Source organism: Zonotrichia albicollis, chromosome 12, assembly GCF_047830755.1.
Source record: "Zonotrichia albicollis isolate bZonAlb1 chromosome 12, bZonAlb1.hap1, whole genome shotgun sequence".
Lineage (NCBI taxonomy): Eukaryota > Metazoa > Chordata > Aves > Passeriformes > Passerellidae > Zonotrichia > Zonotrichia albicollis.
The window spans coordinates 12,439,549-12,466,737 of NC_133830.1; the positions used below are offsets into that span (position 1 = coordinate 12,439,549).

A 27,189-nucleotide genomic window follows, 5' to 3' on the forward strand; every position below is an offset into this window, starting at 1 on the left:
CGTTGTAATAAGCATGTTTTGTACTCTTCTGCTTCCAAGATCAGTATAGTTTAGATAAAGGAAGAGACTTGAAAATCTGTATTTCATATTTACTTTACTTGGTTAGGGCCTTAATGTGGGCTAATTGAAATTTAAAAAAAAAAACCAAACAAACCACTATTAATTTCAGTGGGGTTTCCGCAGCTCCTGACGTGAAAGCAGAAAGAACTGTGAATATACTGCATTTTTAAGGTAGAAAACAAATAAACTGAAGTCTGCTAGCCAAAAATCTATTTGAAGATAGAAACTGTTGACAAGTGCAAACATTAGACACTGCATCACATGGCACTTTATATTATAAATAGTGGTTTAAGTTTTACAACAGACTGCTTTCCTCTAACAGTTGGTTGAAAGATATATCTAGTAGTTAATGGGAACTTCTTACAATAAATAAAAAAGAAAAAAGTGGTAGTTCACTTATATGATCTGGCTTTTTTTGTGCTTAATGGCACCCACCTGCATCATGGCACTGAGGGCAACACAGATGGTCCTGTGATTAGACTGAAATGAGAACTTTCATCAGCTGCAAAGAATTCAGCCTTAAGGACACAATTGTTATTATCCTACCCTTTGGATTTGGATTCCAGCATGGTCTTGAACATAAGGAATGAATATTATTGAAGGGTTTGGATTATGTGACCCTGAGGTTCTTTGCATGGATGTTGTTTCTACTAATACAATAAGTAGATTAGCTGTAAAATTCTGATTACTTTTCCCCTCCTTCTCTTAAACTGCACATTTTCCTAACAAGTCTTTTTGAGTACAATTTGGCAAAACACTTTTTTCACACAAAGATCTCCAATGGTCTTATCCATGGTGGGTATATTCTGTTCTTTGGCACAGAATATAATGCTGCCAGTCTGGGATGGGCTGTGATATAGGTCTGCAGCTCTGGGATGGGCTGTGATGAGCTCTGCTATAAAGTTCATTCAATGACAGCAAGCTCAATTCACTGCAGTGTTGTTGCAGCCTTATGGCAGCTCTCTGTCTTCCCACAGTGATTATTCCTTGGAAAGAAGATTCTTAGGCCACTGGTCCTCTGTCAGGACACTTCTGGCTTTTGCTGGCTATCACAAGGGCCTCAGTCTTTGCCAGTGAATGAGTCACAAAAAAGATAAGGCAGAACCTGATGTTCCTTGTCTTTTCATATAGACGGGAATGGTGAGACATGTTGTTTAAAAAACTGTCAGCAGCTGACACCTCTTAGAACAAAAGTCCTGTCATCATTAACAGTACTGAGACAGAATTGGATTTAGCAATATTGAGGTCTAGAAGAGGTTCTTATTTCACACTGACTCCAAATTAAGGGCTAAGCTGAAAATGGACACTTCTTGTGCTCTGAAGCATTCAGTGTAGTGACCCACATTTTATAGTGGTTATCCATTTTCTTACAGATGCAGACTTGCTAACTCTTGAGGACTACTTTGCTTTTCAGATCAAGTGAAATTATTTGTATACAAAACCACGTCCCTTGTCAATTTCTTCAGGAACAGATTTTCTCTGTCCCTATTTTTCATGGTTTTGAAACGACTTGAACAGAAATGTCTTCAAATAAGTCTGCATTTTAATCATGGTTATTCCATTACTTTGAACTCAGAAAAAGTATTTGCCCTCTATTGCAATTATAGCTAAAGTAGGTGGGTACTGTAAGATCGTGTCCCTTTCTTAGGGAAATTCAAACCTGCTATGCTCCTGCTGAGAATGACATTCTAGCATCTCCAAATAAATTCCTATGACAGCCTATTATTTCGGCTGGCTTTGGATAATTCAGGTACTGCAATAAAGTGTTACACTAATTTTAAATACAATTGGTTGAAATCAATTTGATTTGATATATTTTTAAACAGTAATTCCATAAAAGCTGTTGTTCTCAATGCTGTTTAATAGTGGCATTTATAGATGCCTATGTGGGCAAGACAGAAATAAAATAGAGATTATATTAAAGCAACTACAAATCCGAAATTGTTCTTAAAATCATTGTTATGGCAATGAGATCAGGAGGAGACTGATAAAATGTTTGTGAAATTTTGTGTAGGGTAAGGTATGAAGGCACGTTGATGCCAAAGACCAAAGGTGATCACTTATAATTGTATGCAAATTGATTAAACTAAAAAGAATTGAGAAGAGGGGAAAAATAGAAAAGGAACAAACCCTCTGTTCTTGGGATGCTGGTGATGTTTAGAGAAGTTTCTTTCACTCCTGTTAATAAAAAGCAATAAAATCTCAGGAATAATTTTTAACGCAGTTTGCAGTTTTCTTATGGAAGAAGCTTTCAGGCTTTGTGTAGCAGCTAAACCTGTGGTTTTTTTCTCCTCTGCATACTGTTTTTTGAAAAATAAACACAAATAAATATGGACTTCATCTTAATTTCTTTGACACTTAAGCCCAAACACAGATTCAGATTTCTGTGTTTATTCTGTAAATACACGCATGTAGCAATGGCTTTTTAGACATCATGCTCTGAAGCACCTGCCTTTGAACATTTCTGGCCTTCGGTGAACAGGGGCGAGAAAGCAATTTATCCTCTGCAGTTTTACGCAGACCTAGGTGTATTTTTAGGCTGTTTCCCAATGAGTAAGACGCTCGCAGCCTCTGGCTGGGTGGGGACTGGAACCCGCGGGCTGGCGATGAATGGCCAGGGCCAGCCGCTCGCAGGGATCGCGGGCTGCGGTGCGTGTGCTGCTGCTGCTGCTGCCCCCGGCGGCTCCGCGCCGCGCCGCTGGAGCCCCGGCTCCTCGGGAATGCTGGGAATGTTGAGTCAGGGACTCGCAGCCCAGACAGCCGGGCTCGCAGCTGACTGAGGGAGACTCGCTGAGGGACGGAACGACGAGGGACAGGGGCACACGAGCCTCCCCCGGCCGCAGCAGGTTCCTCCTCGGCAGCCCCTGGCAGGCATTGCGCGGCTCCGGCTCGCCCTGCCGCCTCCCTCCGCCGCGCAAATGGGATGCCAGCTAAACGTGATGTTGTAAAATCCATGTGAGGACGGAAGGCAGATGCAATGATTTGAAAGGTGAGAAGCTCGAACAAGAATATGGCTGGGATGCATGGCTGTAAATTTACTGTGATTAAGGAAATGCTGGTATTGCTTTTCACAACTGTCTGGTAGCTGAATCTGGAGATGAATTTGCAGAATAGGCTTTTTTTTATTGCCTTGGAAATACATTGTAATAAATGGGACCAAGTGCACATCTTATTCTGGTAACAGAGTGCCTCTCCCTACAGAATCGTCAACCAGAAACCTCTCTTGCAATTTCTATTAAAAGCAGCCATAAGACTCTATTTTTTAATATGCTTTTAAATTTTTTCTTTTTTTTGGTGCCTAGTGTTTAAAAATATTATTGTTGTTGGTAAAGTTTTCTGGAATAGAATTGATGGGTTTTGGAAATTCCTAGCTTTATACTTAAATAATGGATAATGTTTGGTGTTTTAAAAACCGTGTCAGGAAAAAAGGTGAAAGATTTCTGTTCCCTTCTAGTTGCTGGCAAATGGAAACAGACGCTAACAGGGTATTATTTTTCAGTTATATAATTAATGAATACTTACTGGGGTCCCTCATTTATGATGCTGGGGTTTATTTATTTTTTTTTTTTTTTAAATAAAAGATCATTTTAGGCTGGATAAGTGATGAATGTGATGAAGTCCACGCCTATGTTCCCCAAGGATACAATAGATATTTTCCTGGGAGCACTACAGTAGTAATTTGATGGAGAAGGATTTTTTTTTTTTTTTTTATTAGTGTGTGATTGATTTCTAGGCGGCTACCTGCTAAGCCTTGTGATGGATGGATGGATGGGAATCTATTCCCTTAGCGGCGAATTGCTCTTCCCGTGGTGATGGACACGCGGGCCGACCAGTGGCATTGGCAGACACGAGCTCGTTGCACACGAGCGCGGCCAATAAGTGCAGCCAAGGGGAGGGCGAATCCTACTTGCAAGGGTTAGTTTTCTGGTCGGCTTTCTAAATCAGTGCTTTCACTTAGCTGTTGTCGTTCGGGATTTGTTTTTATTCCCATCCCTGGCCCTTCAGCCCCACGTGCGTGTTCAGGGCGGCCGCCTCGAACGCGGCCCCTTCCCGGCAGCCGCGCCGGGCGCAGGCCCCGCTCCGACTCCCCCTCCTCGGAGGGCGGGGAAGGGAGGGAGGTTCCTCTCCATCAAGTCGCCTCGCCCCTGGCACTTGGTTTCCCCGTCGCCAAGCCGAGGACGGAGCGGATCCCCAGTGTCAGCCCCGCCGCCCTGCCCTGAGGGGAGATGCTGGGGATGCGCTGCCGCCCTCCTCCGTTTCTCCCTACCCCGGGAATGGCAGAGCTCCACAGCCTGGATGGGGGCGCGGGCAGAGCCCTCCTGCGGCCCTTCCCCAGCCCGGTGCGGGGGGAACATCGGGCACTGCCCTCCCAGCCTCCTGCTCGGCAGCGGGGCTGAGGCAGCAAGGCCGCCTGCCCGGCCTGGCTCCGCGCAGCGGCCGTGTCAGGGCTGCCTGTCCCCACCGGGACCTCAAACCAGTCCCTGTGCCGGGAGATTTCCTCGGACTGTCCCCGTGGAAGGGCGGGGGATGGCGAGCGCTCCCACAGCTCAGGTGAAGCAACCACCAGCCATAAAACCCCTCAGCCGCAGTCCCCTCACGGTCCGTGTGCTGGAGCAGTGCATTCCCCCTTAGCTCCTTTCCCCCAGCAGAAGGAGGAAAAGGGCCCCCCCTGCTTTTTTTATTTATTTTTTTTTTAAATTTTTTTTTTTTAAGGGTCCGTTTTCTGCCCACAGAGTGTATAATGGTATGTCCAAGTCCCTTAAGAAATATGTTTCTGTGGGAAAAGATTTCTTAGTTTCTTGATGGAAGAAACTTGCAGTCTGAGCCTTGGCTTCGTGGGTGACTGTGTTAAGGGCTGTGTGTGGAAGAGCCTCCACATCTCCTCAGTGCCTTAAAGGAAGCATTTTTACTGCTGTTATTTTTGTTTTAAAGCTCTGTGTAAAATGGCTTTCAAAAGCATCAAGGTGAGTTAGCATTTTCACTTTTCCTAGAGGAATCTGGGAGGAAGGAGAGGCTTTTTGTCCAGTGAGTGAAGGGAACATAATTTCTTCCATAGGCTCGTTGAGATAAGGGCAGTCCCTGGGGTTTATGGCTGTCCAGCTCAGGTTGAAATTACATCTCTGTACTACGGAGAAACCCCACGCTGTGTTTATGAGCACACCCAGGGTGGGGTAGATCTTCAAATTAAGAATTGAGAAATTTCTTGGTTAGTGTTTGGGTGCCTTATTATACTCATTATCCTTGCTCTTGAGGTTTGCCAGCACTTGGACAAGACCCATCTCGTGGCCTCTTATCCTGTGGGTGCTTCTTCAACTCCTCCTAATCTACTGCTAGTCAAATTGTGGTGGATGGTTGCGTGAGATCCAGCATCCATGCCAGTCCCTCCTGCTGTTCCTTGCCTGCTCTGAAGGCTGAAGAAAGGTGTGGGCCTTATCCTTAGCAGCCAAATACCAAAAGAACGCATACAACCATTTTGGAATGCCAAATATATGTGATACTTAGAGAATTATTTATTCAGCATGTGTTTTTGTGTAAGCATGCTCAAGGTGATATTTTTCCTTTTGCTTTAAAAAGATGATTGTTACTGACCTTTGAAGGATGACTAAGAAAAAAGAGTGGGTTGTTCACCCCTCAAAGAGGATGAGGCAACCAGCCTGTGTATCGCTTCCAAAGACCACATATGTTCCCCCACCTGTATCTCTTAGGGTGTTTATTATATTTTTATCCACTATGATGCATTTGTTTTCATCTGTTTAATTTAGTTTTTAATGCCTGGAAGATATATATATGGAGGATCTTAGATCCACCTAGGAAATGTTACTCTGATACTGGATTTGTAAAAAAAATTATGTGATCCTTTTTATCTGTGATATTTTATTTGTTTGGTTTAGGATTGTGTTAAAATATTTTTGTGATTTAAGTCTTAGTTTTTGAGTGATCTCATATCTATTTAGGAATGATGAGCTTGCCTCAATTTACTTATATTTTGCAACACTAAGACTAGCTTACATTTTCTGTTAAGTGCTGGCAAAAGGGTAGGAGCTATTTGAAAGTAAAATGGCTTTGTAAGTTCTTTTTCAGGGTCATAGTTGAAACTAAATTCTGAAAATGAACTGTGTAGTGCTGCTTTTTCTGAGTGACACTTTGACACTAAGAAAATACAAAGGCATATCAGCATAAACATCAGTTAAATGTTCTGGAGTATTTTGGTTTTATTCCATTTTTAAAGATGTAAAGTAGTTTATAGAAAGAAACCATCTCTTACAGTCTTTCTGAAATGAAGTGAAATTGACTGATGTTGGTTTGTTACTGCTTGGATGTAAGATGCAAACATATCCCCAACCTGTTTCCTTGGAAAGCAGCAGTTGACTCCTTGTGGAGGTCCAAGGACTTTTCTAAGCATGGATATCCAATGTTTGTATGTCCAAATGTGGGTGTCTGATGCATTAGCATTGTGGAATTTAAATTTTGTTGTTGCTTTCTTGGCAGTTGACTTCAGGGATTTTTATGACTAATTTAGTGATGGTGGCTTTCAGATTCCCAGCTTAGGAGTATCTTAAGTAGCCAGGATTTGTTTCGGGGTAATGGCAACAACTAGGAACCACATCTCCTTTCAGGGACAGTCTGTCAGGTGCTGAGCTCTGCCAAAGGAGAGAGGAGGAGCAAAGATATTTTAGCACTTCTCCGGATAAGGCTCCATTACTGTTACAGCATTTCTGTTTACTTGGAAAAAGTAAATAAAGTAAAAACTGGGAATTCCTTTATAATATTAGAAATTCAGACTTCTCAATGGGCAGGTGATGTGTTGTCCCTATACTTTAAAATGAGAATAATGAGGGAGATGTGCAGAGCTAGAATTTCTGTGCTTTTAGGAAAGCAGACAAATGTGTCGAAGAGTTTGAGGTGTATGTCGGTTTCAAGTCGTGATTGGATGTGTGGGAGTCTCTAACATTTTGGATGTTTAGCAAAGCCAGAGCATTTCTGTGAATTTTAAGATGACGTTTTTGAAAGGTGATATTTGCTTTCCTGATTATCTTAAAAACTAATTCTAAGACAGTCTTGCAGACTGACATTCCCTGGAAATGTTTCAGGCTAGTTCTTTAATGATCAATGTACTTTTTATTTGGTTAGAATACACCACTTGCAGCAAATACTGTTTGGTTTTTTTTTTTTTTTTAAATACTTCCCACTGTTTGTCCTGCTCATTATCCTATTGCTCTAACTGAAGTCACAGTGCAGATGTAGAATCTAGCAGCTAAATTCTACAAAAATGGAAAACTGGGACATTTTCCAAGTGATTTAATGCTAAACTCTCATTGTGTGAGAAATTACATGGGACATGGAATGGCATGAAAGGATGGATGGAAGTGGTGTGTGAATATATAAATATATATTATATAGGTTTGTGTGGGAATGATGTGCTGTAGTTTCAGGAAGTGCTGTGGAGTTGGGGTGGGAAGGCACTGGAGAAAGCATTGTCTGTAGTGATTGCTTAATTGGATATAATGTGCAATTTATTTTGAAGGCAGTGAAAGCAATGTAACAAATCTCTGCCATTTCTGAACTTTGCACAGAGCATTGGTAATGTGTGGGGCAGTTTCCCTCCAAATGAACGACTCACATCACCTGGGATGCTGACTAATGGGACATAATCTTCCCCATGCATTGAGAGGTTTACAGAGCACATCTTGGTCACTTCATTCCAATGCCTCATGGAGATTTAGTATGTCTGTACTTGTGGTTACGCTGTTTGGAATGTTTGGATTGTTTCATTGCAGGACTTGGAGGCCACAGTACTTGAATTCTCAGGGACTGATTTTTCTTTGTCAAATATGAGTTGAGGCCTGTTGGAAATTTTACTGCTGTCCCTTCAGTTTTCAGTGTTATCTAAACACTTTTCATGGTTGGTAAAATTAATTTACTGGTAATCTGCTCAGATATATATTTCATTATCTCTTGGCACATGCAGTGTCTGAATTATTTAATTTCTAAAACAGCACAGGTCTGTGTTATTTCTATGATGGTGAGGCTTTTACTTAAACAGCTTTCTGCAGTGCATTCTTTTCCTCAAAATATATTGCTGAAGTGCATTTCTTACCACTTATGTTCTTTGAACAATTCAGATTAGTGGACAAATATGACCTGGTAAATAAAGCACAGTTCCTTTTGTTTACCTATGTGCAATAATAGTGGAAGAAATGGGTACTCTCAGGGGCTCCTCTGGAAGACGGTTTGCTGTGTACAGCAAGTTTATTTTTGATGGCCGAGTCTTGGCAGTCATGATGTACCTCAGCTTTCATTTATAGACCTCATTTGAAATCTGCTCGAGCCATTTGTTTTTCCTTAAGGAAACAGTTACAGTAACATCTGTCATCAACTTCAAATGTTAAGTCAGATGCCTGTGAGGACTTAGAAATGTCACTTGTGAACTGGTGTGATTGTGCTTAGCTGAGTGTGAGCCCAAAGGGGGCAGATTGGGCCGTGCTGTGAAATTATGAGCCAGCCACCAAGTGCTTGGGGAGCTCTCCCACTCTTTTGGTGAATAAATAAATAAATAAAAAGGCAATTCCTGAAGTGCAAGGTCTTCTAGTGGTTCCAGGATGCTGATTCTATGATGAATTGAAAGCTAATCTGCTAAATCACTTGCATTGCTTGCAGAGCCTGTGAGTTCCTTGGACAGCTTTGATCTGATGTGGCTGAAGCACAGCCAGTTTTCCTTTGGCATGGTACTGGAACGTGCATGCTCTTATATCTGGGCAAAGACAGCAGAGGAGGGATGTTCTACAGGTTTTTACACTGTGGTGGTTTCAAAGCAAGCTGAATACACAAATATGCTTCTTGTTTTGCAGTTTGAGTAAGCATACTGCAATTCCAGAAGCAAACAAATGTAAACTGCAGAATGGATATTTAGGCTTGCTAAATATCCCAGTATTTAAGTATTCTAAGAAACTGCTGGAGGCTGCATAGGTAGTCTTAACAGCTGATCCTGTGACCATTTTGTTGCCTTTCTACAGAGAATGGAAGCTTTGTAGCAAAAAAGGAAAAATATAGCTTTGTCTTGCAAATGTGTAAGCCTGTGTTTAGTAACATGTATGGGAGTAGCCTTATTGAATTAAATTGAAAGTACTCCATTGTGTGGGAGTGTCTCTGTTGGTTTCTAAACCATTAGGAGTTATAAATGCATCTTAAAATTAAAAGTATGACATAATTGTAAATGACAGACTATTTTTAAGCCTACTTATTGTGGAAATAGACAAATTTACAGGTTAAACTATAAACTCGGTCAATTTCCTGTGACACTATTTTCAGTTCTTAGGTTATTTTACTAAGAGGAATGTAGTCTTTATTACGCATTTAATATATATATTACCAGCTGAGCAGCCTTTGGTTTCAAAGAATTTGTATAAATATTGGCGGCATAGAAATGACAGAACAAGTCTGGTCTTTCAGACTTTTCCTGGTCAACTTCTAGGTTTTATTAAATCAGGCTTATTTTTAAGCTCTGCCTTCTCGAAAGATAATTCAGTCTATAACTGTTTCTGCAAGTTATTTAGTCATTCCAGTTAGGTAAATGCTGGCAAAAGCAAAGCATAACTGTGCTAATAATTAGGCATAACTTTCAAGTAATCTTGAAGAATGTTGTGTACTTTTACATTCTATTATTTTTTCCCCAAAGGAGACTATTTTAGTAAGAATTCAAGACATATGATTGTTGTTGTTTTTCTTTAATAGTTATTAAATGAAACGTACTGTTTGCCTGATTTATCAAGTGCCTTAGAATAATCCTCCACAAAAAACTGGAGCTTATAAATGCAGGCTTGCATTGATAAATGAGAATTCTTATTGAGAAGGGAGTAAAAGGCAAGTGAGTAACAATTGCAGGATGGAAGGCATGATGAATACAGACTAGGATGCAGAATTTAGCATACAAGACACCTGCAAGGATTGAAATGCTAGGAAATATTTCTCTGGAAAACCGAAAGCTTGCCAGGTCCTTAGAAATATTTGTGTCCTAGGAAGGTCATTATGGTGTGGGGAAGCTGAGAAGCAAAAAACTGAGCAGGGACAAGCAGTGTTGTGGAATTTGTGTTTCTGTCCCTTGTTGCTTGTGATTCACACCAGCACCCTCCCACCCATCAATAAAAAATAGAATGCCAGTGTTGGGAGCTGCAGAGAGCAGATGGGCAGCACAACAATGGCATGGAGAGTGGGGCTGGGAGCTTCAGGCAGTTCCAGCTGAGGTGCTTTACCCTGCACCTCTGAACTCCTCACACCACTCCTGGTGCTTTGTGGTGTAAACCAAGGGTAACCCTGACCATGCCTGCCCCTGGGGGTGGCTGTTCAATCAGAAGGGACTGGAGAGGGAGAAAGGCTCAGCACTGGCAGGTAACTTCTACAGACTGTTCGTGGTTGTGTTTCCCAGACTTGGCAGATTGGCTGCCCTATAGCTTTTTATAAAGATACAGTGTGTTCTCTGGCATAACAATTAAAATTAGAAGTGATGCTTCTGCCTTTGCTTGGCTGTAGAAGCCTTTTTTTTTTCCATGTTCCATTTTCAGGTCTTTAGTATTTTACATAACATCAGAAAAATAAAATGAAACAAATTTGAAATTTCTCACCTTCCTTGGGTGTCTTAGAAACCTCAGGATACTTGTCACATGCAAGACTGCAGGAAATAATTGTTTTAATGGAAGTGTTAGAGATAAAACATTAAGAATTGGAGTTTGAGCAACAGAGAAAAGTTATAAAATAATGGAGTTTAGATGGTGGAGTTTAGATATTATTTATATTATTTAACGCCTACTTCTATCTATTATGTTTTAAAACAATTACAATGTCTCAAACATTATAATAAAGAGTAAAATACTTGGAAAGAAGTGCACCTTTCTTAAACACTAGGCTTGTTTTAAACCCATGAAACTTGCATAAAAGAGTTAAAAATGTATTGTTGACCCTTCACTTAAGTATATTTGAGAGTAATATAATTGACAATCCTGATAATGGTGTCAGAGCTGCTTGCTTTTCAAGATTTTTAATATGGCATTTTGAGCAAATATTTCAATTGGTGGAGTTCTCTGATTGCATGACAAGAATTCATTGCTGTCACTGCACCTGACAGCTTTAGAATGCCTGACAACTTTATTTGCCATATATGTCATTAGAGCCATATTAAGCAGCCACTCCTGCTTTTGCCTTCTTATTTTCTTCTGTGTGAGAGGGAAAGGGAAGGCCTGATGTGAGCTGGTCCTGTGAGGTGATAAATGCCATTTCTTCCATGTAGCACTGATGGGAGCTCAGGGACATGAGCAGCTCACAAGATTAAAACAGGCTTTGGAACTGACTTTATTTACAGATACATATGTGTGATTTTACAACAAGCTACAAGAGAGGGCATAAATTAATGTCTGTTAACTAGTAAAAAAAGATGTAGTGTGCAGACTGTAGTAAAACTTAAATTTACATAAGAAATGCAGATTCAGGACACTGTAAGGAACCTAAATGAAAATGTTGCTTTTGAAGTTGTCATATATGCTTTGTTTTTCAAACTTATAAGGAATAGCAGGAAGAAATGGATTATTTTCTTTTTTGGATTAAAAAAGGTGGGGGAGAAGAAGCTACTTGGTCAGGCTGGTAAGTAGGAAAAGAGAGTACTTTGTCCTTTTAATAGAAACAATGCTGGTCTTGTACTAACAACATATAAAGAGCATTGTATTTATCTTTTTTTCCTTTACTTTATTAAAAGAAGAGATGCCAGGCTGCCCACTCAGATTAATGAAGAAAGGCAGGCTCCTCTACAACAGATTTGAGTTCTCTGTATCTAGTTTATATCAGCTTGCTAGTTTTTTTTCTTTTACATCAGCACCAGTAGTAAAAAATGTGAAGAAAAGAATGTTCTCTGCTGTGAGAATGTATTGTGCCTCTATGAAAGCAGTAGAAAACATAGGCAAACCAAAAGAAAGTGCTGGAAATATTTCTGACTCCTAGTCACTACTTTTAATACACATGTGCTCCTGGTCTTCTGTGTATGGAGAGGTTGTGTTTTAAATGAGAGTATTTAAAAGATGTTATCAAAATAAAGAAATCATTGTTTGCTAGGACATGTTTTTATGGAACAGATTTTTTTTCTGTCAATCTCTGTCCTTTTGTGATGCCTCAAAGTGCAGTCCTGGCAGAGAAAATATGAGCATTGTGTTCTACATCGCCTTTATTTTTTTTTCTTTCCTATTTTGCTTGTTTTGGTTTACATGTGGGGAATTGTATTGTACTAAACAGTTTTAGACAGTTTGAAATCAGATTGATAATTTCTGCATTTAACTGTTGCCATATATTGTTTGGGGAGGTTAATTCTACAGAAGAGGTTTCCTTAAAGCTTTTGGTACTTTTACAAATGTTTGAGCTCTTGGCTCAATGTTAATATTGGCAAGTAGTTGTGAAAAGCTATTAAGCATTTGGCTGATACCCAAACTTCCTGCTGACTAGGTGATTCAGGCCTCAGGAGGGGACACTAAAAGCTTAAATCATCCCTCAGCATGTAAGGGTGTGTAACCAGTGAAAATCAGAGCTTACAGGGTACTGTGGACACAGTATTGCAAGCAAACTCTGTAGTTATGTTCAATGTGGAAGTAAGGATTTGGAAACTAAATTGAGTGAGATCTAGTAGCATCCACATCAGAATCCTATCCTCCAGGTTTCTCAAAAAATAGGAAGTAAAAGACAATTAAATGAGTTGTCAGACTTGAGCCAGGTGGGTAACACGAGCCTGTGACGTTGCTGTGTGCAGAATGCTGGAGATCAGGTGGGGCAGCAATGTGGGGAATGGGGCAAGATCAGGTTGTAACAGGTGTTGGGGGCACTTTGGCGTGAATGGTGTCAGGTCTGCTGGGGTTTTCAAGGCTGATGAGAGCATGGGGCAGTGTCTAGTGCCTGCCCTCCTGCCCCCAGCTGAGAATGCATGCTTAATTTCCTGGATCTTAAAAGGATCCGCATAAAATACAGTTTTGTTTGCAATGCAGAATAATAAACTCATAATTATAATGATTAATTTTGCATCATGTACATTAAAGGAATTTCTTTAAAATAAGAAAATACTGAGCCAAGCAGGTGAGCATCTGGATTTTTTCTAGTAGTAATCTGATTTGGATTTTAAAACTCAACTCTTGTAGGAAAATGTGTGTAGTGGGTCTGCAGTCTGTCCCTACCAGACTGAGTGAAGCTGGGTGACTTTTTTTCTCAGAGAAGGTTTTAGGGGGATATGACCTTTGAGACTTCTTTGTCCTGGCTACTGCAACACCTACAGCTTTGGTAAAGAATTATTACTTGAGGGTATTAGTATTCCTTCCTCCTTGTCTAATTAAAATAGCAATATAAAATAAATTTGCCTTTCAAAATAGAGCTGTCTGTATCTCACCTGTCCACTCTCAGTTCAGCTGGGATGGCTCTGTCAGCTGGTTCTGTGGGAAGATGGGATCTCTCCTCTCTCTTCAGACAGTAGATGATGATCTGTGTGGAAATTGTTGAGGTCCTGAGGCTGGTATTGCTTCTTCATGTCTCCAGTTCCTGATGTGCTGAGACACACAGTAAATCTTCCTGAAGCTAGGAAGGCTCCATGTAGAAGCAGTAAAGAGCAGAAAATGATGTAGGTGCTCTTTCTCCCCTCTTTCATAAAGCAATGGTGTCTGGCTTCCACTGTGTCTGAGACTTCCCAGCCATAAAGGAAGGCTCCAATTTTATCCTTAAGAAGTACACACATTGAAAAGGCGTATTTTTGTGTGCTGGCCTTTTTCTGAGGTTGTAGGAAAGCCAGCCTGTATAATTCAGGTTGTAGAAGGTAACAAACTAAAGTTCTTAGGGTTTCTCCATTTTAATTTGTAAAGTCAGGATTTTCAGCTTTGGGTCTGTGAGCTGTCCTTAGTAGCCTGTTAAAGTAAGAAAATCAAGCGTATCATCAGTGTGTTTGTGTTCAGAGCACAGAGGTCTCTGTTTTGATTAGAATACTTCTAGGGAGATAAAAAAGAATTTGAAAATGCTGTGGAGGTAATAACACTGGTTGGCGGTGTTTTACTTCTCTTTTGCTGTTGCTTTCAGAATTTTCCCAGGCTTATGGAAGTTACAGTGTTCAATCGGCATTGGAACATTGTTTAAGAAGTTCAGTGAGACGTTAGCCTGCCTTTGGATAGAGAATGAGGATCAGTAGAGCTCAGTGGTGAGCACTGGAGTGCTAAGCAAGATAAGTGTTCTCTGATATGAGATGAGAACATCCAAAAATTTACACGAGTTGAGAAAAGAGAGACCACAGCTAATAAGCTCTAAAAGGCAAAACAAATATCTGAAAATACATATCAGAGACATAAACAGAAGGCTAAGTAACTTATTATGTGACTCTAAGCAAGAAATGTACTGATTTATCAAACTGAAAAGGAAAACCAGCATGGACGTGATATAAGATAAAATATTCTGTACCTCTGCTTCTGAGGATGAACAAATTTATATCCAACCCCACCACCTGGCCGTGTATCATATCTGCTGTATCTAAAAATATTTTATTGTGCACAGTTTAAATTGATACTGGCATTTCCTGCTAGCAGTATTGCTTCTCACCACACCAGTGTAGTGTTTTTTATGCAGTGTTTGTTTTGTTTTGTTTGTGTTTTTTTATTGAGTGAGAAAGAGGGTGGGGTGAATTCTGTCAATTCCGAAGATTTGTTGTTGCTTTTGCTCAGGATCTGCCAGGAGCCAGTGGAAGGAAAGTGATCTTCAGCTCTGGTCTCATGGGAGATTTGTCTGTGAAGGAGCTGTGGAACTGTTTCAGGCAACGAGAAAGATACAGGGATGGATTTCTCAGAGGATTGATGAGTTGCTTGGCCAGAGGATGGCTGGCACTTGAGAATTAGAGGAGATTTTTTTTTAAAATTGGTCAATATGTTGAAATTGAGGCAGCAGGAAAGCTGCACAGGGTCTTGTGGGGGAACAAGTTGTGGGATCATCTCTTGAATGCTGCATGGTAGCTGAAAAGAGGGGCAGATGGGGACAGTGATGTTAAAATGCCAAAACTTGAAAAAGTAAATCGACAAGATTGCTTTATATCTCTGTGCCTTGGGATTGAATTCTGGAGGCTTTAAGAGGGTAGTTCTTTATGCCAATAATAAATATTTTTCTTTATATAAATTTCATATTGTCAGTCATTTAAGTGACACGGTAAGGCATGTTATGTTATTGGGCCCAAGTTGTTCATTCCAGCTTGGTTAACAAGTTTTAGCCTGAAGTTTTCTAGCAAGACAGAAATTAGGTGTTTTATTTTGATTGAAATTGGTTTGAAAATGCATTTTTAACTAATAATTCTAAATATAAAATGTACAGCAGGTTTTATTTTTGTAGTTATTACTCTCGGAAGTTGGTTTTTCTGCTATATGGTGATTACTTGTAAATTTATTTTCCAAAATGAAAACTTAATTTTATATTATTTTTTTTCAGGTCTGTCTTGGGAGGAAAACCAGATTTTGCCTACTGGAAGAATGCAGTGAAACTGCCAGTATTTCTAGCCGGAATTCTTAATTGAACATTCAACTTTAGTGTTACTAGTTTCTTACTAAACAGTACCTCAAAGTAGAAGAAAAATGTATGGGAGTGCAAGAACAATCGGCAACTTGGAGGGAAGCCCCTCCAGGTCCCCCCGGCTGCCCAGGTCCCCCCGGCTGGGCCACAGGAGAACCAGCAGCGGGGGAGGGGGGGCAGGGAAGACGCTGTCCATGGAGAACATCCAGTCCCTTAACGCAGCCTATGCAACATCCGGACCAATGTACCTGAGTGACCACGAGGGTGTGGCTTCTACTACTTTCCCAAAGGGCACAATGACTCTTGGAAGGGCTACAAACCGAGCTGTGTATGGTGGCCGAGTCACAGCCATGGGGAGCAGCCCCAATATCGCCTCTGCCGGGCTGTCACACACCGATGTCCTTTCTTACGCCGACCAGCACGGAGGGCTGACCGCATCCTCACACCACCACCACCACCAGGTTCCTTCCATGCTGAGACAGGTTAGGGATAGCACCATGTTAGATCTGCAGGCTCAGCTGAAGGATCTACAGAGGGAGAATGACCTTCTCAGAAAAGAACTCGACATTAAGGACAGCAAGCTGGGGTCCTCTATGAACAGCATCAAAACTTTCTGGAGTCCTGAGCTAAAGAAGGAGAGAGTATTGAGGAAAGAAGAAGCAGCCAGAATGTCAGTTCTTAAAGAACAGATGAGAGTTTCCCATGAAGAAAATCAGGTAAGTAATTATGAAGGTTTCTTTGTGTTGATTTACAACCAAGCACTTGATGTTTTGCTTTTGGTAGCATATTCAGTGCTGGCACAAGTTTGATATTTTCCACAATAATTTTATGTCTTGGAATATGTGCTTCTCACTGCTAAACTGCAGGAAAGCACACGAATAAGAATCCAAATGCAGATTAGAATTTCTTTCATGCAGCATCGCTTCACATTTTAGATGGATAAAACAATTGTTGTTACCCTTTCTTTTATGTTTGAAACTTTCTCTAGGGTTTTTTTTTGCAACTGTCTAAATGTTGTCTTGGCAACATTTTCTGAAGAGGTAAATGAGCCCTTTTTGAAAAAGTGTAAATAAATATCCAGAGGCATATTTTGTTTAAGCTGTGCAGGGAGTTAATAGTTTTTAAGTTAAAAGAAGATAAATCCTCATACTCAGCTTTCTGTAGTTCTGCATTACAGAATGAAGTTTTCAGTAAAATTTCAGAGACCTGCATTGTAATAAATGAGTATCTTGTAAATATGTGTTTCAAATACTTCTATTTACATTGTAACATAATTTTCCTGAAGTTATAGAAAGATTCAAATATTTTAGTCTGGATGGATAAATCTGTGAAGTCAAAATTTGAGTCTTTGCTATATCAAGTATACAGCTACATATACAAAGCATACAAAACAGCAGCACAGAATAGATAAAAAAAAATTATCCTTGCTTTCTCCACACACTTTTTGGCTTCTGGTCTTATTTTAAAGCTGCTCCTTTTTAGACCATCTGTTAACTTTCTCCAGACAAAAACACAGTCCTGTGTTTCTCTCACTTCCAGATTCCAAATCTAAACTTCTTTGCTGGCAGGCAGCAACAACTGAGATTTTTAATTTACTTCCAAGTTTGTGATCAGTTAGAGCTTCTCAGCAAACTTTCCACCTTTAGGCATGTCATGAACCTAAATATCTATAGAGCTGGCAAGTCTATTACCAGTTACTTCAGTGGGAAACTGAAGTAGGAAACGGACTGGGTTGTCATCAGGAATTCAGTGCAAGAATTAATTTATTACTGTCTTGTATAACTTTTGTGTCCAGACTGACGATAGTAGTTGCTGTTTATTTATTTATAACAGATGCACTAGGATGCTGCTAGAACCAATATTAACAAAAAAATGCATGGTGGAGGTTCTGTTTCTCAAAAACTTTGTTGGTTGGATACTTTAATGGTGATAGTTGGTATCACCTTAAAGGGAGAATTCTCCTAATAGACTCTGTGTTTCTCATGGAAATGTCACATTAATATCTTATATTGACTTTTGGAATTTGAATCTGGTGTTTAGAGACTTTGTCACACACCAGTGACAATTCTGTTTTGATTTTTCCCCCTAAAATCTGTTTAATAGATAATAAAATAATCTTTGCTTATCTTGAGGGAAAGTGAATTAGTAACTCAGTTATGAGTTCATTCATGTTGTATCTTTTTGACAAACTCTTATTTTCTTGTAACAGCAAACCTGACAAAAGCAATGTAGTTTGCTCTATGTGTATATTTAACATAATGCGCAGAGATTGGGTAGCTCTATTCCATTGCTGAGTGTCCAGACATTCACAGGAGAGGCCAAGGACACAGTGGTGTCCCCAGACAGTGCTCCTTGTGATCCAGCTGCTGTTTCTTTGTGCTTCACAACTCAGTCAACTTTAAATTCTGCCAGTTTCTTTTGGACCTGTTTAAAATGCCAGTGTCCACAGGCTCTTAGAGCCTGACATACCTGTGAGGAGCTGCTGCTTTCATTTGATTTTTGCACTAGACTGTGGCTGCTTTTGCAAGGATTTCCTGCTCCTTGTACTGAAAGAAGCAATAAATAATTGATGTCTGGTGCCAGTCTCAGTGCCACTTAGGACTTTACAGTGCCACCATCACATCCCTCCCTCAGCTCTTTTCCAGGCAGCAGCATCTTACCATGTGTGATAATTCCTTGTGAAGCACTAACATGATGTTTTGCGGACCTGTTAAATGTTTGGGATTTTTTTTTTCAGGCAAGGGGGACCAAAACATCTTATGTTTTTGATAAGGTGTAAAATGAGTGGTGTTGATGCTGTAGTGTTTGCCCTTTTATTCTGTATTTCTCTCACAGAAATTCCCGGCAATTAGTTTGTTTTTTTCAGTTTTGGATGCCTTTATTTTTGCTGCTACTGAGTACTAAGCTAATATCTTAATGGAAATATTTATCATACCTAAGAAATACCTCACCATTCTTTCTAACCAGTTCAGATCTCAGCTTGTTATGCTTAAAGGTAGGATTATTTTCACTTGTGTGCCACTTTTATCTCCCTGAATTTCATCTGCCAGCCTCTGACTATTTGCTTAGTCTTATAAAATTCTTCTTTGCATTTGGCTTTTGTCTTTACTGCCCTGAATAACCAAACACCATGAGGAAAATCAGTTATCTTACTGATCAGCCTGTTCTTTGGGCTGCTCAGGAAGTGTCAGTCAGCACAAAGCACAGCCACAGGTCCCAGCAAAACTCCAGGGGTCTTCTGTTGGTTTTAGGAGTCAGTCATGTGTTTGTTATTTCCTCTCTTGTAATCAAATATTTGTGTATAAAAGTACCCATGCTCTTCTGTAATTGCTGCTTACTTTTCTTGTAAGCATTTGGAGAGGAGCCTTTCTCAAGGAGTGGCTTTGGAAGCCCAAGCTGGCTGTGTCAGCTTGTTTGTCACTCTCATTCAGGAGGCTATTGATTCTTGCAAACAACTGATTTAAATTAGAATCATCAAAAAGCTGTAATTTTAAAGAACAAAAAAGGTGATGTGCTCCATCACATCTCTCCTAAAGTGGTCAGTCTGTCCTTGTGTCCAGGTTTATACTGGCTTATAAAACTTGCTTAAAAAAGGAGTTTTTCACACTGGAACACTAAAACGTGTTTTCACATTGGCAGTCCATGATGGAAGTGACCCTGCCCGGATTTCTGGGTCTCTGAACAAAGTTTGGGAGCTCCTTCCAGGAGACTGGAGAAGGGCGAGTCTGCCTGCCAAAAAAGAAGTGAAATGAGAGAATAAGTAAAATGTTTCATATTTTTATAGTGGTTTCTGAAAAACTATTGCAAAACCCAAAGAATTATTTTTAAGCTGTACTTTTAAAAATTGTCAGCTATTTCTAAATACAGAGATGGGAAAATTGAAACTTAAACTAGCACCCAATATGGATTTATCAAAAATGATGTCAAAGACATCTGATTTTTCTTAGATGACAGGAAAACACACCTTATGCATAATGGAAAAACAGTAACAACATATTGATGTTAAGAAAACTTTGTCTCAAAAGATTTCCCTTTGATGAATTGGTGGGAAGCCTATGACAGGAAATTGCTGCTCCATGGAGAAGTGTTTGATTGGAAGCCTGTGTCAAAGGGTCATTATCAGTGATTGACGGTGAAATTGGAAAGGTTTCCAGTGGGATCTGTCCTGTGCTTGAGGCTTTCATCAGTGTCCTAAAGGATGGATGTGTTATGCAGCCAAATAATGGCAAGATTGGGAAGGCTTAAAATCATCCTGGAAAGTAGGATTATAAATGAAAATAGATTTGCCAAATAAACGAATTAGTTTGAAATGGTAGGATCTGTTTCAACAGGAAAATTGATAAAATTAAACCTTTTGGAGGAAGATCTGTGCGGAAGTTTATGGACAGTAACTTGGACTTTCCTGTTTTTCTTTTGAAAGTTGCTATATGTCTGAAAGTGTATGCTTTCAGCACCTGTATTGTGATATCACAGCCCACATTTAGTTGGCTTTTGTTCTTCATGTTCTTTGTGATATTTTCTCACAGCATAACTGAAATTATTTTATATATGTGTTGGTATACACAGGAGCAGCAAGTACTCTACATGTTTTTAACTATTTAAAGTAGTTCTTCATCTTGGAATCATCCTTTTACAATGTCTCAAACAGGTTTTGCTGGTTTTCCCCTAGATAAATAGTAATTGTCTCTCATCTGGCTTGATTAGAAGCTTCTATTAATGTGTAATGTACAGGAGAGGTGGAAGGTGGAAGGTTTCAGTGGACAGCAGAAGGCCACGAGGTGGGAAGTGCTGGGAAGACACAAGAGATTTTTCAGCAATATTCATTTCCATGGTTGTTGCCTGCCAAGAGGGAAAACTAATTTATTGCTTTGGATTAGCTGCTTCTAATACAATACATTAATGTTTATCATTTTATATGCTGCTTTTATGGCATTGCAAAAACTGAATCACTGTGACATTTTTTAAAATGCATATTAAGTCCTGTTGCACAAAATAAGCCACTTTTACTTACTTAAAAATTTAATTATTTAATACATAATCAATACAAAATGGATACTGTGTGCCATGAACAGTGGCTCATTTACAGGCATGGCATGGTTATATTGGAAATAAATGGGTGAGCATGATCCTTTTTTCCCTTAAAAAAACCCAGGTAATTTTAATTGACTTAATGTGTTCTTTGAGAACACATTACAGATTTTGATCTTTTGAAGTTGAGTTCCTATCCTGATACTGCAGGAATTTACTTCAGATTAATGAGATGGAGAGAAGATAAAAAGGATAGTGAGCAGTTCCTCTGAGGTTTGTAGTTCTGAATAAAAATTTTCTTGAAATAGTTTCTCCAAGTAACTTTTGTCCATCTGTAGCAATGTGAATAACTCAGATGTTGCAATTAGCAGAATAGAGCTGATAAAATAATCAGTACAGAAGGGAATGTGTGTTCATGAATTTAGAACTGTGAGTAGCTACTCAATGTTATTTCACAATGTGCTCTTCATTTTCACTTTGATTCATGACAAGAATCTAAAAAGAACAATAAGAGAAAATATGATGACAAATATTCTGAAATGGCATTTTCCTTCTCTGTACTAATTAAAATATGTTCCCAATAAAATATTGATGAGGTTAAGGTATAAATTATTAAAATTTTTATTTTTTTATATTTTGTTTATGCCCTTTGAAATTCTTCTAGGTTCTCTGTAGTGGAATATGCAGGCAGTTGCCAGCACTTGGGTATTTAGTGTGAGTTTATAGATGGGCATTGCCTTCCTTAATGGGTGAAAGTATGCACTTGATGACTGGTTGGAAAGGACCTTTCATTGTTTATACCACTTGTGGTCAGAGGAGGATTATTTGGGTACAAATGTTTTTCAGCCCATCTTATTGTGTAAATGTCTGAAACAGCAGGGATTTTGAAGCTTATTGTGAATATTAATGAAGTTCATGATTACACAACTCAAAGGTAGGAGTCTGAGGAATGGAAATGTTGTGCTTGTGCTTTACTATACTACCTGAGGTATGTGTTCATATTAATAATCTTAAAAAGAAATTGGCTGCATTTTTACTAAATGAGTCTCTTCAAGAAAAAAATATTTCCAACATCAAATTTTAATATAGTATTTGCATCCAGTGAAAGCTTCTGTAAGGTGTTTTAGGATAATTCTGTAAAGCCAGTAGGTTCATCACACCCATTCACCTTGTTTTCTGTTTTTCACTGTACTGTTGTTTTCTGCTTTCTTCTGCTTTTAAAAATATTTGTCTTGACCTGCATGCATACTTGTTGATTTTAACTTTGTTTTGCATGTTTCCACTGTTTTCCTCATGTAAACTCATGTACATTGGTGGCAATATAGGTAAGTGCAAAATATTCTTCTTTATTTATTTAAAGCAACAAAGTGCTGAAGCATTTAACCACATGGAACAGATCAAATGGTCATTATCTGAATAGCAAAGAAGAATGAAATCAGTGGATTTTTAAATAATATTCCCAATAATAATGGCTGTGAAATGGGAGGAGGCTGAAACAGCAGGACTGTTCTGCTGAGGAGGGGCGGTGTGCAATGGGTGAGGAACAGGGAATAAGCTGGGCCTGAAGGGTGTGTGTTGCCTTCTGTTGCTATTGATGAGGAGCAAAGGCTCCTGCCTCTGGTGGCGAGTAGAATTTCATAAGGAGAGGGCCATGATACTGCAAATAAACAAGGAAATTTTGATGGAGTAATAACCTGAAAGTGCTTGAGGGTGAGTGAGGGAATTTAGTTACTTTTAACCTTTTGAGATCCTCTGTCTCAAAAAGTTTGATAAGTATTGAGCTAGGAAAATGAATAATAGGAACATGACTCTGTAACCTGAAGCTTTTTGGTGCTATTCTAGTTTAGCTAGTAGTATTCATGTATACATTAAAAAGTAGAAACTGATAGCTTAAACTGTATGAAAACTGTATCACATTTTAGTGGTAAATTGGTAATAATAAGTTACAACCTTTGGGGCATTTTTGAGGCATGAAGAGATCTGAGGAAAGTAGTTTTTGGTTTTGTTCTGTTGTCCCCAGTATTTCAAAAAAGATAAGGATCATGAATTGTAGTCTTTAGAATGCACTGTGTGTAGCTGTCAACTGAAAGAGTACAGCTTTATTTAGAACAGGAAAGAAGTAATGAAAAAAGAGTAATTTCTTTCTCATTTTACATTTTTAGTCTTGATTAGTAAAATTTCAGATGTTTTCCTTCCTTTGGTCCTTTATCTTGTGTTTTCTGACAGTTGACCCAAATCATCTAACAGGCAATTGATAATGCCACACTCAATTAGCCTGCAGTGCAGAACTCCTCCTTTGGGCTGTTTCTGAGAAACACAACCCTTTTGGCTGTGCTGCAAAGCATTACATTTATTTATTTTATATATGCAGATAATTTAAAGATAAACTTGCCTGACACTTCCTAACCTTTCTCTTTTCTGTTATATTCCTGAATTCATAAGATGAATTTCAGATTGTTGTCAGGGTAAGGGCAGTGTTGTGATGGTGACTTAACCTGCTGGTCACTGATTCAATTTTCTTCGGAATTTTTGCATGTCTGGGAGTTCTGCTTGGTTAATGCCATGCAGGGTCAGATTTGGGCTGTTTGTCATTTCCTCTGTTGAAGGTGTCTGGCATTCCTGACTGTGGAACTGTGTATTCCCTGGTGCTAGTGAGTCACTTGCTAAAGCTGTCAGCTGCAAGATAATATTTGTTACTTGAATTTATTGCTGGAGTATCTGTCAGCTGAGGTGGCTGAGAAACCAGGATTCAGGAACCCTTGGCATATTTTATAAAGAATAACTTTGGTTCAAGTTGCATTGCTTGTGGCAGGAGCAATAAGTCTTTTGAATCTACTAATTTTAGAATATTTGGCCTGTGGGATGGGGAAAATATTTACTTTCTGCATTTCCTTAAGCATCTGCCACAGGATAGTTATTGCTATTACTCTTGGTGTTGGAAGATGACAAAAAAGCTAACAAAACATATGTTAAAAGAAAGCAGTAGATTCCTCCTTGTACCCTGAAGGAAAAGGAATAAATGATGGATTTGCCTAAAGGAACATCCTGAGGCAAATCAATGTGAATATTTCAGTGTTAGAGATGCAGAGAATGCTAAGGTCTAAGGTCTGGGTTCCATTCTCATCTATAATTAATAGGAGGGTGGGGCCTCATCACAGCCATTGCTGTAGCAGAAGAGCCAAGGTCAGCAGAACCTGCAGGAAAAGCACAAACACACGTTGGGGCGCTGCTTCAGAGGAGCAGCAAACCCTAAAACAAGGCCTGCTTTTTGAACTCACTCAAGTCCCCATTTAATTGACTGCAGCATTAATTGCATACTGTCCAAGTCTCACTGCAAAAGCCTGCATTTAAATTGAGAGAATCACAGGAAGAGGCAGGGAGCTGTGCTTTGAAAATTAGATCTTTTCTCTGTATTTTGATTTCAGCTGTGTAAATGGATGTAGCTTTTGCGATGTGTAGCTTGAAAGGCTGAGAGAATAGTCCTGCTAGTGTGAACTTTTTCTTGTGTGTGACATTAACTTCCAGGTACCTGTTTATTGGTAAAGCATAATAATGGTCTTAACTAAATCAGTGAAGAAGCGCCTGAATATTGTGGTGTAATATTCGGATACTCTGGAAGGTGGAGATAAACTAGTGGGATATATTTAAATCACGATGAGCCAAAGCATAAATAAAATGTGTCAATCCAAACTTGAAGAATCAAGCTTGCAATCAACATGTTTGTAATAAAAGCCTGCTTCTCTATTCAGGTGTATATGTAATTATGCACATGTGTAAATTAAGAATTTATACATAAGTTGTGATAATCAGATTGCTTTACATTCAGTGGTCACTAAATTTCTTACCTGAGTGACAGAAACTAAGCTGCATCTTGAGAGAAATCCAAATTCCCAATTGCCCTTTATTTGGAAGCCAAAATTCTTTCCACATCATTCTGAAAATGTACCTTTTTGTCAGCGCAGCTCTTTGGGCTATGGAGTATGTGCTACCTATTGAAAAATTTTTGAAGTTTATAGTGAGTTTAATGTGAATATGAATACATTTAGATATATATTATATTGTCTTATCTGTTTTAATATATATTGTGAAAAATCCAAAATAAACCCACAACCTTTAATATTTCTTAATTAACACTGTAATGGAAATTACAATATGCCACTGGAATGATACTACAATACTCTGGAAATCTGAAGTTCTTCCTAAAGCAAATTGTTTTCAGAAGAACATTGGGTTGTATGCTGGTGTAAGTTTTGCTAGCAAGAGTGATTTGGCATGTTTCTTTATCACTGGTTGACAACCGCTGCTTCCTGTGTCACCTTCTATAGATAAAATTTATTTTAGTTTTATATTATTGTTATTTTAGTATATTTATTTTTAGTATATTTATTTTTCTATTTCTAACATAACTTGTACATTCTTAGCTTGGTTGAAATAAGGGAATGAGTGAGCTGCATAATTGTGTATGAACGATCTGGTACTTTCCTTACACTTGAGATATTTTTGTCTTCATGTTCCCTGGTGCAGTAAAGGAAGGGAAGAGAGAGCTAAGGAGTAGAAAACAGAATTTGCTGAAGAAGTCAAAACCAGGCATTCTTCATCCTGTTCAGGCATCTCATCCCCTGAAGAGGGAGAACTGTCAGACTGAGAATTTGAGCAATTAGATGAGGACACTGGTGATAGACTTTTCCACCTGAATGCACTGCACTGTCCTGGCTGCAGGACTGCAGAATTAACAAGCAGTGCCAGTCAGGCAAACTCCAAGGAAGAGTATTTGTGAGTAACATTTTACAGGAGAGATTTTTTTTCTTAAAGACCTAGATAGATGTAACAATGAAGCATGAATTGAAGGCACCAGTGGTCCTGTGTTAAACAGGGCGAGGCCGTTATCCAGTTCAGCTCTTGTATAAAGCATTGCCTCACTGTGTAGGGAAGTGGTGCCTTGATGGCTAAACGCAGAATCAAGTACTAGAGGAAAGGTTATGCAGATTTACAAGAAAATGAAATTATCGTTAGGAATATATTTTTCCTGCTTGTTTCATCTGGAGGGTCTCCTTTTTTACGGTCACAGTGGTCTCAGCAGAAAGTGGTAACTCGATCCAGTTGGAAACTATATTGGAAAACCAAATTTTGTTCCCAAGTTTTTCTAGGTGTCCATTTCCCACCTGTGTCCAGTTGAGTTGTTTCCAAATATGTGAGGTAGAATATACTCTTTATTTGATAGTCCAAAAGCTTAATTTGAGGATAACTGGGAGATAAAATATATTCAAATGTTAGTGCTATTAAGTAATTGAAATATTAATGTAAATATTTTATGGCACATTTTGTTACAGTGTTGCATTATTAATATTTCAGGTATTTTAACATATCTTAAATAAAAGCCACTCAAAAAAGTAGAGTAGTTTGGGTATAGGAAGACACCTTTGCTTCTTATTAAATTGATCCCAGCTCTACAATTATTTTGTGCAGGTGCCTTTCACCCCATCTTTCTCCCCATCACTTCCAATATCACTTTATTTCTGTGCCAGCCAGCAACTGTTCACATTCTTCTGCTGTTTCTCCTAAGTCAGTGTCACAGTTGGGGCACTGCAGGTGCTTCACACTTGCATTGCTGCTACATGACACTGTTGGGCACTGATGATATGGTGAGTGCAGTGACCAACACCCTTTGCCATTGGGTTGCTCTCTCTTTGGCAGGTCAGGAGCGTGTTTTAGCTCTGTGTGTTCGGGTTTTGCAGTGGACACTTTATTTTCAAATGTCCATAAATACATTTTTTTAAATTCTATCTTTATATGATTTGAAAGGTTGTGCTTTATTTTTTTCAGTGTCTTAATTAAAATCAATTTTTTCCTACTACTGTGGAAATATGTTGGTTTTTCTGTTTTGGTTTTTTTCCCCCTAATCCTGGCTTAATAGTATCTACAACACACTTCACCCTTCAAGACCTACTTTCATCATACATTTTTTTGTAGAATTAAATAATCATCTGTTTTTAATAATAATCTTAACAGATGAGGAATTCTAAAATGTGCAAAACCAAACAGTTTTTACTGCAAAAACTATGGTAACTCTATTTTGCTATGAATTTCCTTTCATTTTATTGATTAGTTTATTTTTGCCAGATGGTAGAAAATTCAGGAAAACACATAATGAGTCTTGCTGCTGTTTTTGTTTTTAATTGAGCTCACAAAAGGCTACTGGCAGGATTATGTGTGATTAAGAAGACTGAGTCAATTTGTATAAACTCTTTATTTACACCATTTACACATCTTGCACATTCAGTGTTATTGCCCTCTCCTCTGCTGTGCTGTTCAGCTTTGACTATGCATTTTCTTTGACTCTTAAATTGAAAGTCTGCTGTGTCTTCAGGTAGTAATTCTTTAGGACAGTGTGGCTACTCACCTCCTTTTCCCAAATTCTAAAGTAACTCTTTCCGCTTCATCAGTGCTCTGCATTGTGCGATCATTAAAAGCAGCGCTCCCTTCCGTTTCACTGTAGCAGGCATCACCCGCATGTGAGAGGATGATTCAAGTACTCAATCTAACAGCAGG

At 39.0% G+C, this 27,189-nt stretch overlaps 1 protein-coding gene across 14 annotated transcripts in view; it reads left to right on the plus strand.

Moving 5' to 3' along the window:
- Positions 1–2,637: 2,637 nt before the first annotated feature.
- The window catches only part of ERC2 (ELKS/RAB6-interacting/CAST family member 2), a 402,457-nt gene continuing 377,905 nt past the window's right edge, over positions 2,638–27,189 (plus strand). For 7 of the 14 annotated variants that reach the window (XM_026792408.2, XM_074549878.1, XM_074549880.1 and 4 more), the window contains exons 1-2: positions 2,638–3,049; positions 15,532–16,328. In XM_026792408.2, the coding sequence (XP_026648209.1) occupies positions 15,675–16,328 (654 nt within the window). In that variant the 5' untranslated portion in view covers positions 2,638–3,049; positions 15,532–15,674. The remainder of the gene's footprint in view (positions 3,050–15,531; positions 16,329–27,189) is intronic. The other 7 variants (XM_074549881.1, XM_074549883.1, XM_074549887.1 and 4 more) reach the window with 2 other exon arrangements.